The 18,002-nt window shown below is 34.9% G+C and overlaps 1 protein-coding gene across 10 annotated transcripts in view; it reads right to left on the bottom strand.

The window, feature by feature from the left end:
* RFX3 (regulatory factor X3) overlaps positions 1-18,002 on the bottom strand; it is a 295,722-nt gene that overhangs the window by 87,970 nt on the left and 189,750 nt on the right. For all 10 annotated transcript variants that reach the window (XM_059924798.1, XM_059924794.1, XM_059924802.1 and 7 more), the window contains one exon: positions 7,223-7,481. In XM_059924798.1, coding sequence (XP_059780781.1) covers positions 7,223-7,481 — 259 coding nt within the window. The remainder of the gene's footprint in view (positions 1-7,222; positions 7,482-18,002) is intronic.

Below are 18,002 nucleotides of genomic sequence, written 5' to 3'. Positions count from 1 at the left end.
CTCATTTTGGTCTCTTTTTTTCTCTGAAGGATTTCTATGAGTGGTCTATATATTAAACGAATTCATGCTTTGAATATAACATTTCAAAACTTTATGCGAGGTTGTTGTTTCACTGTTGCCTTTTGTTGCTGTGGTTTCTGTCATATGGAATGTTTTTACTTTTATGTAGTTGATCACATCAATGTATTTTTTTGTAGGATCTGAATTTTACATCATGTTTCCCCACTACAACAGAATAATAATTAAAAAATTTTTCCATCCAAGTGAAATTAATTTTTATATAAGGAGTAATGTATGGAACCAATCTAATTTTCTTTTAAAAATAGTTATCCAGTTGTCCCAAGCATCATTTATCAATAATTCATCATTTCTCTATTGACAGGCAATGCCACATTTGTCATGTTATATTCTTATATGCATTTGGCTTATTTATGGTCTTTAGTCTATTACTGGCCTATACTGGTCTATTCATGTGCCTAGACAATTCTGTTTTAATTATTAATTTTATATATGTTTGAATAACTGGTAGGGTTGTTTGTGTCCCACACCACGCATCATTATTTTTCTTTTTATACAACTTTCTTCACTATTTTGCATGTTTATTTATGTAAACAGCCTTTCTTATAAAAGAAAAAAATCTATTGGTATCTTGATTAGGATCATATCAAAATTTTTAAGTTAATTTAGGGAGATTCAAAATGTTTGACAATGAAACTTCTCTTTCAATTATTCACGCTTCTTTTTGTGTCCCTTAGGAACTTTAAAAAGCTTTATTCAGCAGCTGGATCTTGCACATATATTGTTAGCTTACTGCCTGGTATATTTTGAGTTTATTATAAATGAGATCTTTGCTTATATTATTTTCTAGCTACTGTCATTTGTATTTAGAAAAGGTATTGATTTCTTTGTATATTAGTTTTATACTATGTCACTTTACTAAATTCTCTTATTATTTGTTACAGTTTTTCATTTGATTCTCTATGATTTTTATCAGGTACACAATCATATCATCTGCGAATTCTGACCTCTTTACCTCCTTCCTAATTTTATATTTCCTTCTCTTGTCTAACTGCATGTTTCCTATAATTTTGAAAGCACAATTAAAAATCACATCCTCCTTTCTCACAAGGCAGATGGGAAAAGTTACTAAAACTTATAGGGGGTAAATTTAAAATAAATGAGTTAAATTATTTTAACATTCTACAGATAGATTACAAAATCCCTAGCCCATGAAACTTTGGGGCTATAAACAGTTATAATTTTTTAAAATCTAGATTTTAAGAGAAACCAAATAATTCCATAGCCAATAAATACAACTGTAGTTATGCATACTGAGAAAGTGGTAACCAAATCACATGCTTTTGGAGGATGAACTCATAAACATGGGAACATGGAGAAACTCCCTTTCATTTGAGAATTGATAATTGGTCATAGGCATCATTTTGAATTTTCCCTCATTAAAATAAAAATAAAAGACATGGGCCAGTGGAACAGGCAGTATTAAAATTTTATGGGTCTAATACTGACTCATATGTAACTCACAGATGACAGTATATTTTAATTTGCCACCAATACATTTCATATTTTATCTGGGTCACCTAGTCTCCATAAATGAAACATTAGTGATTTTTTTCCTTCAAAATCTACAGTAGTTTCAAACTAGTAAATTAACTTGCAATTTGATTTATAAATATAAGGATCAAGTTAAAGTTATACAACAGGTCACCTGGAACATAGTTTACTTCCATATTTATAAGTAGAATTTACAAACATCATTAAACCTTCCTAATCTAGATTTTGGATGAAATAGAATCTAGCCATTTCTGGCATGTTGCAACACACCTGTGGTTCTGAAATGCTGTTTCAGTATGAAATAGCTAAAAATTAAAATAACTCATTGTATTTTGCTTTAGAAGGGAATCCATCAGCTATACTCAGGAGGAGCCGAAGGCCCCTGTCATTCTGTTTGTCTTAACCTTCTAGTTTATCAAGATTTCTAGGAGTAGAATGTCTTACAGCCTTAACCATAAAATTACTGCCTCTAGATCTTATCAGCTTCTAGGCTGGAGCAGTGTGAAACTGACTGACAGCTGAATGGAATATAGATGAAGCAATGGAGACTACGAGTCATTCCAAGTCCCATTTTACTAAGTGCTTTGAAAATGAGGTCCCAGAACCTTCAGTCAATTTAGGATTTAGTGCAGAAAGCAGAAGATTCGTGGTACTCTCTCTGAGGAGTTTTATCTGAGAGCTCAGGTTGGCCTAGGGAAAATGGGACACAGGAAAACAGAAAATACTAAGATCATAACGGACATACATACTTCTGCCAAAATAAGTGGAGAAGTAGTTTTGCTTGACTTTCATTTTTAAATCATTCAGGCTAACTGTAAAACTAAGAAAATTATTTAAAATAGAAATTTATTATTTCTGTAATATGTAACATATAAAATAACTGTGATTTATGTGTAACATCACATTTCTAACAAAAAGTTTCTTCCAAGCATATCTTTATATATGACAATTAAAGAGAAATTTTCGTCTCATGTGACTATGTTGCTTTTCTATCTCTATATAGCCATAACAAGTAATCCAACATTATTTTAACATTTTTTACCCTTTGGTAAGAAGAATGGGCAGTTCAGCTCCTTCTAATATAGCCATTTCTCCATAAATATAAAGAAGCCCTTCAAGTACTGATATTAAAAAATTTCTGACACACACCGTTAGGTGGAAAAAAAAGCAAGATTCAGTATTTTTGTTACTATTCGTAAAAAAAAAAAAAATGTTAAAGGGAGGGAAAGAGAGACATTCTGCTTGTACATTCAGAGAATATCTCCAGAGTGATACTCAAAGAACTTGATAACTTTGATTGCCTCTATGGAGAAGAACTGAGGAACAGGAGTGAGAGGGACACTGCATTATGCACTTTCTTTTATCTTTTGAATTGTGCAACTTAAGAATGTATAACTAATTCACATAAATAAATTCATAAAAACTTTACATGCAAACCCAAGGATAAAGAAATAAAAGCATCTACAATTCTTGAATGAATTCTTAACTTTCTATAAATTATATAAGATAGGCCAAACTTTTACTTATATAGCAGTAGATGGACATTCAAATTTTCCTCCAAACAATTGAAAGAAACTACAGTATTTTTCATTAATCAGAAAAGGTAGAGATATGAACAATATTAGCTTCAACACATTTTCCTTGTGCCCTTTGGTGGGATCTAATTTTAGCAAGAGCCATTTAACATATATAATTACTAAATGTATATACAGAAAAGTAGAAAATTAGCTTTCATATCACAGTCTCAAAAATGATTAATGTAATCTAATTTAGTTAGTTTTCTTATCAAGAAGAAAAAACAACTCCATAAATAACCATCTCATTAAAAGAATTCAAATGTTATTTTATGGAGGAATGAATAAATTAAGCTTCTTACAGCAAATTGCTTATTATTATATAGTCTGGTATAAGATAAACTATGTTGTGATAAATACAAAAATATCACTAACTACAATCACAAACTTTTGATTCTCAAATGCAAAATGTGTTCCGGTTCCAAAATTCTAAAATTCTAAAAAAAATATGGTTATATAAAAAATAATGATGAAAAATAAATTAGAGTTTAAAATGAATAAAGACACATAAGGAAACACTATGGAGATGTATTTAGAAGGAAGATCAACGCATAATGAGTTCAGATATGACTGTAGTCAACTCTTCTACCTTAATGTCCATGTTCTCCTGAAATGTCAATAATAAATAGATCCCTACCATTAATTTAATGAAATGTAAAATGTTTACTCAACTAGTAACTTAGCTGAAGTCATACCCAGTGATGTTCCAATAAAAAATGTTACATAATCTTTTTAAAAATTCTTATTTAATACTATCAGCAGGAAATGCCTTTTAAATGTGTGTAAGTTTATACTTATATTTAAATAAGTAAAAATATATACATACATACATATTTAATAATTTATACACATGGACTCCATTGACCAAATAAAAGAGCACAGTAAAAGGAGAAAAAGTATTTTGACCAAATCTGAATATTGGTAGTTTGTACCATAATATATTCATCAAATAAAATTTAATATGTTACCATAATAATCTTTTGAAAAATTCTGAAATTTCTATGTACCTTGAAAACTGAAACATTTTACAATGCATAGCAAAAATGAAATACTAAACCATGTTTATGTAAAATATTTTTTCACTTAAGGTTATAAAACTAAAGTAAATCATATGCTCAAATAAAAATTCTCCATTAATGTAAAGATCCTTCTATTATAAGAAAGATGGTTTTATATTCACTATTAGACTAGGTAACAAAATATTTCAAGTGCTGATCATTTATTTTTCTTAGTAGTGGCTTCAATTTCAAATCATCTCTTTTTACTGATTTATCCTGAGAAGTTGGTTTGCACATTGGAGTAAACCTCTTTGTGGCAGAAAGTGATTCCTAATAAATTTAAGTGAAAGTATTTCTATATAGACAGAGGTCAAATGTAAGAGACAGCTAAGGCAATTATTCTGGGAACCAGAGCAGGAAACCTTGGTAACCAGGAACCACATAAAGGTATTAGGTTTGTGCTGTTCCCAAGCCCTCAAATTTAACTAGTTTCACATCAACTGAATTAACTGACTATACATTCCACTTATTCCAGGCTCTTAAGGAACAGCCCAACTGACTACTACTGTCAGGAATTCTGGCAATAGTAGAGGCTGCTCCTACCCAGTTAGCTGCGTCAGGCATGCTATGGGTGATAGGTTGAATACTAAAGAACAGTCAGAAAAACTGAATTTATATGGCTCAGTCTGGCTCAATGTTTGGAAAGAAATGGCTTGCATCTCGACCAACAGGTTCTTAAAGACTGTGCTCATAGACATTCTTTGTATGGTTCTACAGTGAATGAAAAAGGTACATGAAAATAAGCAAATCTCCTTTAATGACACGGCACCTACCAAAAAATCTAGAGTTTTAGGAGTCTAAACAACTATAATACATAGCACAAATTTTCTAGCATTTGGCAAGAGGAGGATGGGAGGAAATCTTAAATAGGTGTCATAGCACTTAAACTTTGTTAACTTTACGATAGGAACAGATGTGAAATTGTGTACAGAATCACCACCTCACTGCGAATGAAGCAGATGAAGATCTTCAGCACGACTGAGAGGGGATCTAAATCAAACATAAACTGTGGTAATAAATGTAAGGTAATAATTACTAGCAGATGTATATTTAGATAATATGTATCTATCATATGTCACTATCATGTGCTTTGATGAGGACACCTTATGATTTTTCCATGCAAAAGTTCTCTCTTTATTTAACTTTTAAACTCCTTTTGCTAAAAAGGAAATTTTCTTGTAAAAATGAAAACAAAAAACCATCCTTAACAGAACCTTAAATATTAATGCCTTTTTAAAAGTGTAAATTAATATGTGCAACTGACATTAGGAATTGATTTTTTAAAAATAGTTTTCCCACTATTCTCAGCTGTTATAAGTCAGTTATTTTGTGTTAATTTACCAATTAATATAATAAAAATTGCACCAAATTTGTGTAATGGATAACTTAAGGAGTCATGCCATTTTTCACACTCTATACAGAAAAACAAACAAAAAAATCAAGCTATAAAATTCATCCTGCTAATGTTTGTACCTATATATACATGACCTGGAATAATCAATTTAGTTAACTCAGTGATAGCACTAGTAAATTTAGTAAACCCATATCTAGCTCATGAGGACGTTTAACAGATAGCTAAAATTCAATGTGAAGGCAAGTAGCAGTGCCTGGGGAAAGTGAAGCAGGAGAGGGGTGGGGATGGAGTGCTGGTAAGCCAGCATGAGAGAGGGTAGATGAAACGAAAGTGGGAAAGGACTCTTCCTCCCCATTTTTTCCAGTTTTCCTAAGGCCTTGGTAAGTGGCAAGTACTTCCCTTTCCACTGAAAATCACTTTCCGGATGGCCTGTATCAGGAGCATTATACAGTACTGGTACCTAATCTACCTCTTTTCCTTTTATGGTAAAGATACAGTTATTTTACATCTAGAACATTTTACAATTCCTTGGTAAATATTATGATTTTAAAGCTGAGAGGAAATTAGGAAATCATTTAGTCTAACTAACACCTTATTTTATTGACAGGGGAACTGAGGTCCAGAGAAGCTTTGATTTAGTTTCTAATCTACATAAATATACTGGTGGACTAAAAGGTTTAGAAATGCTGTATTTAGTGTTATCAAAAGCAAGAGAGAAATGGGCATTAGAAATGCTTCAAAAATACAAAGAAAAAATGACAAAAAGAGAACTCTCCACTTAGAACGGTTAGTTATCTGTTCTGATGTTACCAGAAAATAGTGAATTAAAAATAAAGGGCTTGAAAAAATGGATTAGGGAAAAGATACTAAATGATGAAAGTATGAACACATGTAGTCATTACAAACAGAAAAAAGTATATACAACATACTTACCAAGTACATATTATATCATGAAGAAAATCCACAAAATGAAAAATGTAAAGCCTCTCATATAATTATTTTCTACACAATTTGTTTCTATTTCATTATAAGAACAAACTATATGGTAGGATTATGGAAAAGGGGTACATGCACTTAATTCAAATCCCCAGGCCCCTTTTATATGAAACATCTAGAAAATCAATTCCATTTCTACTTTAGCTAGGTGGTTCTAAATTATTATTCTCCCTATGCTTAGTTGAGGTAAAAATGGAAAGGCCAGGTTACAGAGTTTGAGGATATCAAATTCTGCATAGGTTCTTATTACTATTTCTATTATAGCATTTTAGCACATTAAGATATCTTGGGTCAAAATAAATATATTTATTAAATATTAAAAACTTGAAAACTCAAATATGTAGTTGTGTTCCTAAGATATTATTTGCTCATACCTATGATAAGAGCCAATATAAATGTTTTTCATTGGAATCACCTAGATCAGTGCTTCCCAAAGTGTCCCTCTGGTAGAATGCAAAATGACTTTACATATGGCATATGGGTAAACATTTTTAATTTTACTATTTAAGTACAGATTTTAACATACATTAGAAAAAATTACACACTAAAACTGCTCAACACATTGTTGCCCCAGCCCAGTGTTTTGGATTTTTTCTCTCTAAAGAGAAAAATGTACAATAGAGGCTATCAAGAACCTAAATTAAACAAATAAAAACTCAAATACTTACTGTCGCTGGGGAAGCCCGAGTGGTATGTGTCACTGAGTGACCAGAATTCTCCATTGAATTGCCAATCAGATAGGTTCCTCCAGAGCTGCTGATGAGTTGTCCTCCCGTGACGCCCATCTGAATCCCACCAGTGCCCACCATACTGTGGGATGAGACCACGGTAGTCACCTGTGCAGAACTCCCTTGAGTATCAAAGTAATTCCCTCCAGTGTTTTGGCTGTACATCTGCGTTTCTGTGTAAGGATAAGTTGTTGTTCGGCTTTAGAAGAAGAAGAAAAAAAGAAAGAAATTTATTTATATCATCTTATTTATTTTTTTCTAGTGTGAATATATGTTTAAAACATATCAGCTTAGCCTTTGGAACATGGTGAGTTTTTGTATTTTATATGAAACTTCATTCCCAGAAATAGTTTCCAAACTAAAGGTACATTTCTTTATAAGTACCTTAACACTCTTCTCTACTTTAGAGCTTTTGCTTCTATTGGTGTCTACCTGCAGCATATAAATAAGCTCAGGTCTCTTCCCTCCAAGAAATCCTGCTGCGTGACTTCTTAAATTTCTTACAAAACTTCCTGCAAATCCCAGTTTTAGGAAAGCTGGGATCCAGAATGACTGGGGGCTGCAAGTCAGCTCCCCACGCTACTTCACACTCCTGGGTGACTTGCAGTAAACCTCCATGACTAAGGTAGCTAGCATGGATCTTTTTCTCGCCACCATAAGGATCTTGAGCAAAGATTTCACTTACCATGGGCCCTAAATCCCTAACTCTTTCATTTTCTTTACACTCAAGTTTCTCCTTGATGTGATCACTATGCCACCTCATGTCCTCACTTTCCGCTTCCCAACAACTGCAGTCAAGCTTCTGCCCTTAGCCTCTCACTGAAAGTGCTTTTAATAAGGTCACTTGTGACCACATCTAAATACCAAGCTAAAAGGCTGCTGTCAGTCCTCATCTTTCTTGACCTATCTGCAGTATAATATTGTTGACCACGCCATGTTGCCCTTTCCCTCCTTGTTCTGTCCTGATTAAGCAGCTTGTTCGACTGATGTATTTTTAATATTCAATTGACTATAACTTATATTTTAACATAACTTTTATTTTTACTTGCAATTAGTATAAGCTCACAAGAAGTTGCAAAAATAGTAAAGAGGTATAAAATACTTTATTTAAAAACTTAAACATCAAATTAAAATTCCCAGTGTTTTGGTCATTATCTTCAACACCACATTCCAGAGCTAGGCAGTACTGACAATTCAGTGTAGATATTTGCAGACATTTTCTATGTGCAAGGTCTTTCTGTTTTAACCTCTCTTGTTCATTAGTTTCTATGACATTTTTTTTTCACCTTTTACTTTTTTTAACCACTATGTTTCGAGAGCTTTTGGAGGCTCCATTTTTCTGGCACATTAAATACTGGTAATTTCTGAGGTCTCCATTTTCAGCTCTTATTTTTTTCTCACGTTTATTCAGACCATATACCTTTATCATATACTACATGACCATATACATGCTCGTAAGTTGATATCTCCACTTTCTAGTTATACTTCAAGAGTTTTAAATCTAGGTTTCTAAAAGCCACCTGGTTATCTCTGTTAGGGAACCCCATGATATATGGGAAGTCTCAAATGTAAAATTGAACATATGCCTAAAAGGGAATTCTTTCTCTCTCTCGCTCTTTTTCCTATATTCCCCCTCTCAGCAGAGGGCAACACCACAACCCTCAGCTTTGGAAATTATTGCTGACTTTCCGTGCTCAGATTGACATCAGTCACTAAATCCTACTAATTTTACCTTCTAAATAATTCTCCAATTCTCCTTTCCATTCTTGTACTCACTTGCCTTAACTCATAATGTTCTCCATTATAACTGCCTTCTAATTAGTTTTCCTTCCTCTATTCAGTCTCTCTTCCAATCTATCTTCACTTTGCTGCCAGGGGAATTTTTCTAAAATGCAAATATGAAAATAAAGCTTTTCTTAAAAACCTTTCCATGATTCTCTCTTGCCTTCGGAAGTAATTCACAACCCTTGACCTGCCTTATAAGAACCATCAGAGCCGATGCCTGCATGATCTCTGGACTTGATATCAGTCATGTCCTCAAGTGCTTTCTTCGTTTACACCACACTGACCTTTTTGCTGGTCCCTGTAACGTGCCATCTTCTCTTGCCTCCCTGCTATATCTCATGTTTTCCTGTCTAGAAGGCCTTTACATTTTTCTTCAGCTCTCTTCTTTTGTCTAAATCACCCTTAAACTCTCAGTTCACGCATCACCTTATCTCAGAATTACTTTTCCGCACCCCTTGCCCTCTGTGGCCACTCCTCACAGGCCTGTTATGTTCTGTTCTCTGTACTTTCCTAACACCTTGTGCATACCTGAAATACAGCTCTCTATACACTGTTAATTTCCTCATGTATTCATACTCCCATGAAATTATGTTTTATTCCCATATGTACCCTCAACACTTAACACAGTTGCAGCTACACAGTGGGCACACTAACCAACAAATAGAATATGATTCTGTTTGAAAGTACATTTGACATAACGGTGACTTCCGTAAATTTCTAAAACATAAATCCTTCTTTTGTTTTGTTAAACCAAACAAATTGGTTACCACAATTGAGAAATTGTGCTAAACTAGTCCAAGATTTTTCTGTATTATTTCAAACAGGTCATTTTAACCCATTACAAATTATTTTGTAATGTAATTTCTAATGTAAATTTTAGTAAAATAATTAGAGTGCTCCAAAAGTATTCCACACTGGGTAAAGTTACTGCTTTCCAGAAAGAGCCACCACAGATCAACGTACAAATTTTAGTTTGGGGTGGTGACAGAAACAACTCCATAGAGAACGTTTTTTTAATAGATAGAAAAATGCCATTTTAAATATACAGTTCTTCTCATTATTGTTGTATTTCCCAGCTGGATACCTCATTTATGTATTTCTTTCATTATATATTTATTTAATAAAATAAAACAGCCATGTTGATTTCAAATTTAGGTGAAGAGAAAAGTGAGGTCATTTAAATTTATGTCTGCTAAATATGATAGTGACCCTATTTGGCTGTGCTTAAAATAACACAATCTGATGTTAGTATTTAAGTATAACCAAGTAAGGTGTACACATAGATATAGGGCAATAAATAAGTACTTTGACAGATGCAGGAAATGGTGCCAGCTTTCCATTCCATAGTCCAAACAAAAGGCTTAAGCACGCTCCCCAGTAGTAAGTTGATTTTATAAATAAATCATGTAATAATGGCTATCGATAGCTAATATTTACTGACCATTTACTACGCAACAGGCACCATTTTATGTACTTTTCAGGTATTAACTCATTTAATCTTCATTACAACTTTATGAGATGGGTACTGTTATAATTTCTATTTCCACAGACAAGGTGAATACTTGAAGTTTGGATAGGTTAAATAGCTTTATCCAAAGCACACAGCTGGTAAAAAATGGATTTGGAATCTGCACTTAGCCCATGCTCTCAACCATTCTGTCACATAAAAAGAACTTAACTTTTTATGTATGTCAATGATACGTGTGAATGACTATTGAGGAACAGTCCCAAAAGCTGGTATAGGGAACATATGGACTTTCTGTTGCTATTTGGGAGTTCCTTATACCTAAGTTAACTGTTTACTAACACCCCACTACTCTCCTCTCTTACTCAGAATGGAATCTGCAGAAGATGTACTTGGAATGGTAAAGAAATAGAGATGGAAAAGGTGAGACTATTTTGGAGGATACTTACCACTGCACACTTAGATTTCAGAAGTTCTATGATCATGCAAGTTGCAACTCTATTATAAGAGAAACATTCCAGGGGGTTTAAATCACTCCATCTTTGGGGTATGACTCCTTTATATAATTAGTCCTCAGTGAACAATAGTAATGTAAACAAATGCATCACAGATATATAAAATCTGTATCTATAGCCCTCAAGTCAGCATAAAAATATGGCAGCAAAGAGCTTTGATTTCCATACTTCCCCCTAGTTGGAGATGATTCATTAGCTAAAAAATGAGCAAAGAACAGGATAAGAGTGAAAGTCGCTAAAGAGTACACCTAATCCATAAATTATGCTCATTACTCAATCATAACCCATGGGACTGAGGAGAAGGCTTGCATAAACACACACTGGGGTAAAGACTGGTAATTTCCAGGGGAAAAAAGACACAATTATATTAGGAAATGAAGTGTCACAAATTGTTGCTGAATTTGTCTCTGACACTTATACACTTGCAGTGGGGAAGAGAGGAGACTTTTAAACACTGGATTGGGTAATAGAGGCAGACCATAATATCCTTAATCATTGTTCTTCAAGGGTAAGAAGATAAGCATTAACACATTTGTTGGAGGCCTGTCTGGAGCCAGAGCCAGAGTCAGGCACAGATAATTCCTAAACGTCTTTTCAGTTCTAAATGTTCTAAGCTCCTGAGTAAATACTGGAGAAATTTTGTTTAAAAAAAAAGGCACCACCAACAAAAATAAACACTTCTTTCTTTCTAGGTACTAGAAATAATAACTCTTTAATTCTGATACCTAGGATCAACTTGTCTTTCATACTGCTAAAATGAATACATATGAGATATTGCTTGCACACTATTTCCCCAGAAATTTCCAAGACATACGTTTGAGAAAAGTACTCAATTTCTGGCATATCAGATTGAAAGCAGCTAACTATTTCCGCACTGTACACTACTGAAACAGCTAAATTCCCAAGCAATTCTGTGCACACTTGAAAGATGCTTTTGTGTTCCTTTTGTTTGTTCTTTAAATTTTTATTTATTTATTTATTTATTTATTTACGGCTGTGTTGGGTCTTCGTTTCTGTGAGAGGGCTTTCTCTAGTTGTGGCAAGCGGGGGCCACTCTTCATCGCGGTGCGTGGGCCTCTCACTATCGCGGCCTCTCTTGTTGCAGAGCACAGGCTCCAGACGCGCAGGCTCAGTAATTGTGGCTCACGGGCCTAGCTGCTCTGCAGCATGTGGGATCTTCCCAGACCAGGGCTCGAACCGGTGCCCCCTGCATTAGCAGGCAGATTCTCAACCACTGCGCCACCAGGGAAGCCCTGATTGTTCTTTACTGATTGCCTCAGACCGTTATGAAAATAATGTGTCACATTATTCTATAGCAGAAGAGAAATCTTTCCATTGTTCTGCATATGTATCCAGTAATGAATGTAAACACATAGATATGTGCATACTTGCTGACAGACGCTTCTTCATAGCTGACTCTATTATCAGGTTCTATGTAAATGTCAGGACTCTGATCCATTGAATTCAGTAAATTAGTGCTGTTTGCATCCCATCATGCCTTAGCATATACCTTGACTAAGCATGACCCTGAATATTCCCTGCTTGCTTATTCACTAGGATGATTATGTATGTCAATTTATTTTAGTTATAACCAATTTTTCTGTTTTCTTTATCTTCAGGTGTCTTATCCACAAGTCCAGATATATAATATCTCTAAATTATGTGTTTTGTATTTTACCTAGGTCTTGAATATCCTCTCACCAATAAGCTAGTCAACTACAAAATCAAGCAATGGTATGAAAATGGCAAATTAAGAAAATAAAATACCTTGCAAATTTCACACCATAAAATTTATTATGAAGATAGAATATAGTAATGTTGATCATTATATCTTACATTGGTACAATGTTTTATTGCTTTCAGGCTACTCTGTACACATTCTTTTAACAAATATTTACTGAGCATCTATTCTGGCACCTGGGAAAAAAGGACCATGACCTCTACTATCATAAGGGCTGCATAACATAAGGGGCAGGTGGTCAAAAATAAGAAAGGAAATAAGATCATTAGACATTTTCTTAAATTTATGAAAGAGAAAAATAGAATATTAAAGTATAATAAATGGGAGGGTGCATATTAGATCAACTAGTCAAGGAATGTTACCTCTGAAGAAGAGATATTTAGGTTGAAACTAAAGGATAAAAAGAAGTCAGTCCTATGGAAAACAGGAAGAAAAATATATCAGGAAGATATAGTGTGGCATGTGCAAAAGCCATGACACAGGAAAGATCCTGGTATTTAGGAAGGAATTAGAAGTCTAGAATGGTTGGTTAAAATGAATGAGAAGGACATTAGAAACAAATGAGGTTTAAAAAGTAGATAAAAACTAAACATGTAAGTAGTGTAAACAAATTTTTTAAACTGTGGGTCATGATCCACAATTTAATGGGTCACACTAGCATTAAAAAAAGAAAGAGACTATAGTAGACTAGACAACATCAGAACATATCACACCTAGTAAGGATAAGAATTATCTTGAGAAACTTTGTTTCTGTCATATGCACATACGGTGTGTGTGTGTGCATGTGTATATTTATCTGAGTATAAAAATGTACATCTAATTTTCTCAACGTGGATGGTTGTTTAAAAAGCTTAAAGATATCATTATGGACTATGGCATGAAGTTTGGATGTTATTTTAAGCTGGGACAGGAGTTTAAGGAAGCTAAGGTACGGGGAGGTAAGGCAATGTTCCGGCCAGAGAAACAACCTAAAGAAAGGCCTGAGGTCAGAGATGTAACAGGAAACCATGAGAAAAGGGAGTAGCAAACAGGGCACACTGCTACAGATAAGCCATGTAAGATGATTCTGAAACATGTTCATTAGATATAATGAGAGGACATAATCTTATTGTAAGGTGTTTCCATGTAGTGCTAGCAAATATATGTCTGATTGGACTTGACTGAGGATATAAGTAACTAAAGGCAGCCAGAATGAATCAGTTTTAAATATTTTCAAAAAGTTTGGGAGCTAGGAGAATTTGGGAACTGGGAGAACTGTTGTTAGAGATAGCGGCAGCAATGGCCAACAGCGTTTGAGATGATTGTGGTCGTGTGGTGTCCTTACTGGACAACTTCTGGGGTGTGTTTTTGCCTTTGGTCTGGCTGCTGTCTAACAATGCTTGTACCTGTCTTTTTTCAGCTTGATTCTTCAGACTTCCTAGAAATTCTGAGTCACAAATATCTTTCAATAAATTCTTTGTTTTGCTTAAATAAGCCAGACTTGGTTTCTGCTGCTTGAAACCAAGAACTCTTAAACAGTTTTTCATTGTAAAGTTTTTATGGGAGTCACCAAAGCCCTGCATAGAAGTAGCTAAATTATTTGGAATCTTCAACAAATTGCAGTCTTGTGGTATGTAATATCTGGTTGGCTAACATGCACTACTTTTTTGAGGTTTTTTTTTGTTTTTGTTTTATTTATTTATTTTTTGGCTGTGTTGGGTCTTCATATCTGTACAAGGGCTTTCTCCAGTTGCGGCAAGCGGGGGCCACTCTTCATTGCGGTGCGGGGGCCACTCTTCATTGCGTTGCGCGGGCCTCTCTCTATCGCAGCCTCTCTTGTTGCGGAGCACAGGCTCCAGACACGCAGGCTCAGTAGTTGTGGCTCACGGGCCTAGTTGCTCCGCGGCATGTGGGATCTTCCCAGACCAGGGCTCGAACCTGTGTCCCCTGCATTAGCAGGCAGATTCTCAACCACTGCGCCACCAGGGAAGCCCCTTTTTTGAGTTTTGACATAGATCATTTCTTGAATGCTCTAAGTCAGACTGAAGGCAGAAGGTACATCAGAGAGGTGACATGTCCATTTTGTGCAAGACACCAAAGGGGAAAACAGTAATTTAGAAAGGAATTCAAGTGACGTAATATAAGAGACTATTACCTAAGAATAAAAAACAATAAACTACATATAAAGTAATAAAATACTAGAATCACTAATGAAACACTTGATTTAAATTCAGAAGACATACTTATTTCAACTGCTAAAACAATAGATAAAAAATAAAAGCATTTATCGAGCTGTTGCCACAACAGCTACAGAGGAAATACAAGAATGAATTATTAAAATGCAATAATAATCCTTGCAATAACTAATTGAGCTTTTTCATTCATATGTAGTATTTTTAATATTATATATGCTGATAATGTGCAGAGTACTGAAATCATAACTTTAAATTATCATTACATAAAGATATCTGGACATTTACACTTTACTGTGCATTTCAATTCTTCATTTGTATATCGTAAAGTAGTGGTTCTCACACTTTAGTGCACATCAGAACACCTGAAGGGTTTGTTAAAACACAGATTGCTAGGCTCCATTCCCCGAATTCCTGATTCAGTAGAACAGGGCTAGCGAACCAAAACTGGCATTTCTAACAAGGTTGGCATTTCTCAGATGAGGTACATGCTGCTGATCTGAGGAACACACTTAGAGAACCACTGTACTAGAGGATAATAAAAATGTGAAGACCAACTTTCACAGGAGTAAGGAAAAAAAGTGCTATTTCACAACTATTAGTGCTTTTAGTTTATTTGAGTTTTTTAAAAAGTCAAAGTCCACAGTTATAAAAGAAGTTTTATATTCTGTGGCAGTTATCCATGAAAGCCATTACCAAAATTTCTGTTCACTGCTATAATGGTTTTTGAAGCATACCAAAAAGGTGCACATAATAAGTACATATACAGGTCATCTGCCCTGACAACAGAAGTCAGGGAAGTAGATATAGACTTAAATCAACTTTGGCAGGAATGACGTCATAAAAGATTTTGATCCAGAGTTACTGGTCTAAATTTACAAATAAGAAAAACTGGGCTGGATCATATGGTAGTTCTATTTTTAATTTTTTGAAGCACTTCCATACTGTTTTTCATAATGCCTGTACTAACTTACATTCCCACCAATCGTGCACAAGAGGTTCTTTTTCTCCACACTTTCTCTCCAACACTTACTTCTTATTCAGCCATTTGCAACAACATGGATGAACCTTGAGGGCATTATGCTAAGTGAAGTAAGTCAGATAGAGAAAGACAAGTATTGTATGATATCACTTATATGTGGAATATTAAAAATCAAACTCATTGGTGTAGCAAGTCAGAAAGAGAAAAACAAATATCGTTTATTAACGCATATATGTGGAATCTAGAAAAGTGGTACAGATGAACCTATTTGCAGGGCAGGAACAGAGACGCAGATGTAGAGAATGAACGTGTGGACACGGGGGCGGGGGGTCATGGGGGGTGGGATGAATTGAGAAATTGGGATTGACATAAATACACTACCATGTGTAAAACAGATAGCTAGTGGGAACCTGCTGTATAGTGCAGGGAGCTCAGCTCGGTGCTCTGTGGTGACCTACAGGGGTAGAATGGGGGTGGGGGGGGTGGGAGGGAGGTCCAAGAGGGAGGGGATATATGTATAGATACAGCTGATTCACTTCGTTGTACAGCAGAAACTAACACAACATTGTAAAGCAACTATACCCCAATTAAAAAAAAATCAAATTCATTAAAACAGAGAGCAGAATGGTACAGGGGCTGGGAGGTGGGAGAAATGGGGAGATATTGGTCAAAGGGTACAAACTTTCGGTTATAAGACGAATAAGTTCTGGGGATCTAATGTACAGCTTAGTGACTATAGTTAATAATACTGTATTGTATACTTGAAAAAAAAAGAAAAGAAGAACTGAGCAACCATATATATGCACATAAGCTCAAAAAAATTGTACTAGAAAAAAAAAAACTGAAAAAAAAGGTGTGTTATACTATGTTAGCAGCATCTCAATTCAGTTCCATTCATTTTTCCGTGTATATTTAAAACTACCAAGTAATCTGCTCTTGTGCCTCACCTGTCATCAAATGCTATTCTTTATTCAATTAATTCAACAAATACAGATTGAGCACCTATCATATACGACCGTTGTAGGTATGAGAGAGAGAAAATGGGGAGCAAACAAACAAGGTACTGGGCCCACATGACAGTTACATTCTAGTGGGGAAAAGACAGATATTAGATAAGTTAAAAGTAGATAGTGGAGAATGACAGATAGTCATAAGTGTTGTGGAAGAAATGTCTCTGTTAGAAACAATAAGGAAACTTAGGGCACAGAAAAACTGTTTGGCCAATAATAAGACTGAGGAGGATTCAATAACACAGGAAGAAAACAGAAGAATATAAAGTCAAAGAAGACAAAGAATCAAGGATAGAGTAGCTGACTAGTTGATTGCTGGAGATTTAGAAAAGTTAATCTAGAAGAAAGTCTATTAGATTTAACAAATGGAGGTCATCAATGACTTTGATAAGAGCAACTTCATTGTAATGTGGAGAAAAAAGCCAGCTTGGAAGAGAATGAAGAATATGAGGTCAATCCTAACAGGATTCACTATAAAGAGGAACAGAGAAACCAGGTACTTGTTAGAGATGGATATGTTGTCAAGTGGGACTTTCAAAAATGGATAAACGCAGCTAAAGCATGTGTGTATGTTGTTGAGGCCAACCCAGGTGCTAACTCCAGGCAAACATGTGGTATGCCCCATACCCAAAGTTAGGCACACTGCTGGACTCAGGCAGTTTGGGACCTCGGAGCATTCCCTGGAGGCAAGTCTATTCGTCTGACTCCTTCTGAGGGCCAGACTAAGATTTGTTGGATTTGTCCCCTCCAAAACCTTCTGGCCATTACAAAGCTCAACCTTTGTGAACCAGCCTTCAACTCTGTATAGCTGGGGGATCTACAAGACTGTAGTCTCTTGTGAAGCACAATACAGTGTTTCCCAACCTTTTCCAAGGCATACTCCCAAACAAAGAGTTCTCACTCTAGCTTCCAAATATTTGTTCACGCAGAGATTTTTATAAGTTTAACTTCTTTTGCAGTTAGTTTTATAAGAGTAACTATACTAAAAGTGAATATGTTTTTTCAGACAATACAAATAACCCCATTTCCTGCTCTCTCTCATTACACCCTC

The sequence above is a fragment of the Balaenoptera ricei genome, chromosome 6 (assembly GCF_028023285.1).
Source record: "Balaenoptera ricei isolate mBalRic1 chromosome 6, mBalRic1.hap2, whole genome shotgun sequence".
Taxonomy (NCBI): Eukaryota; Metazoa; Chordata; class Mammalia; order Artiodactyla; family Balaenopteridae; genus Balaenoptera; species Balaenoptera ricei.
The sequence above is the reverse complement of the archived record's forward strand: the minus strand, read 5'-3'. Positions and strand labels throughout refer to the sequence as shown.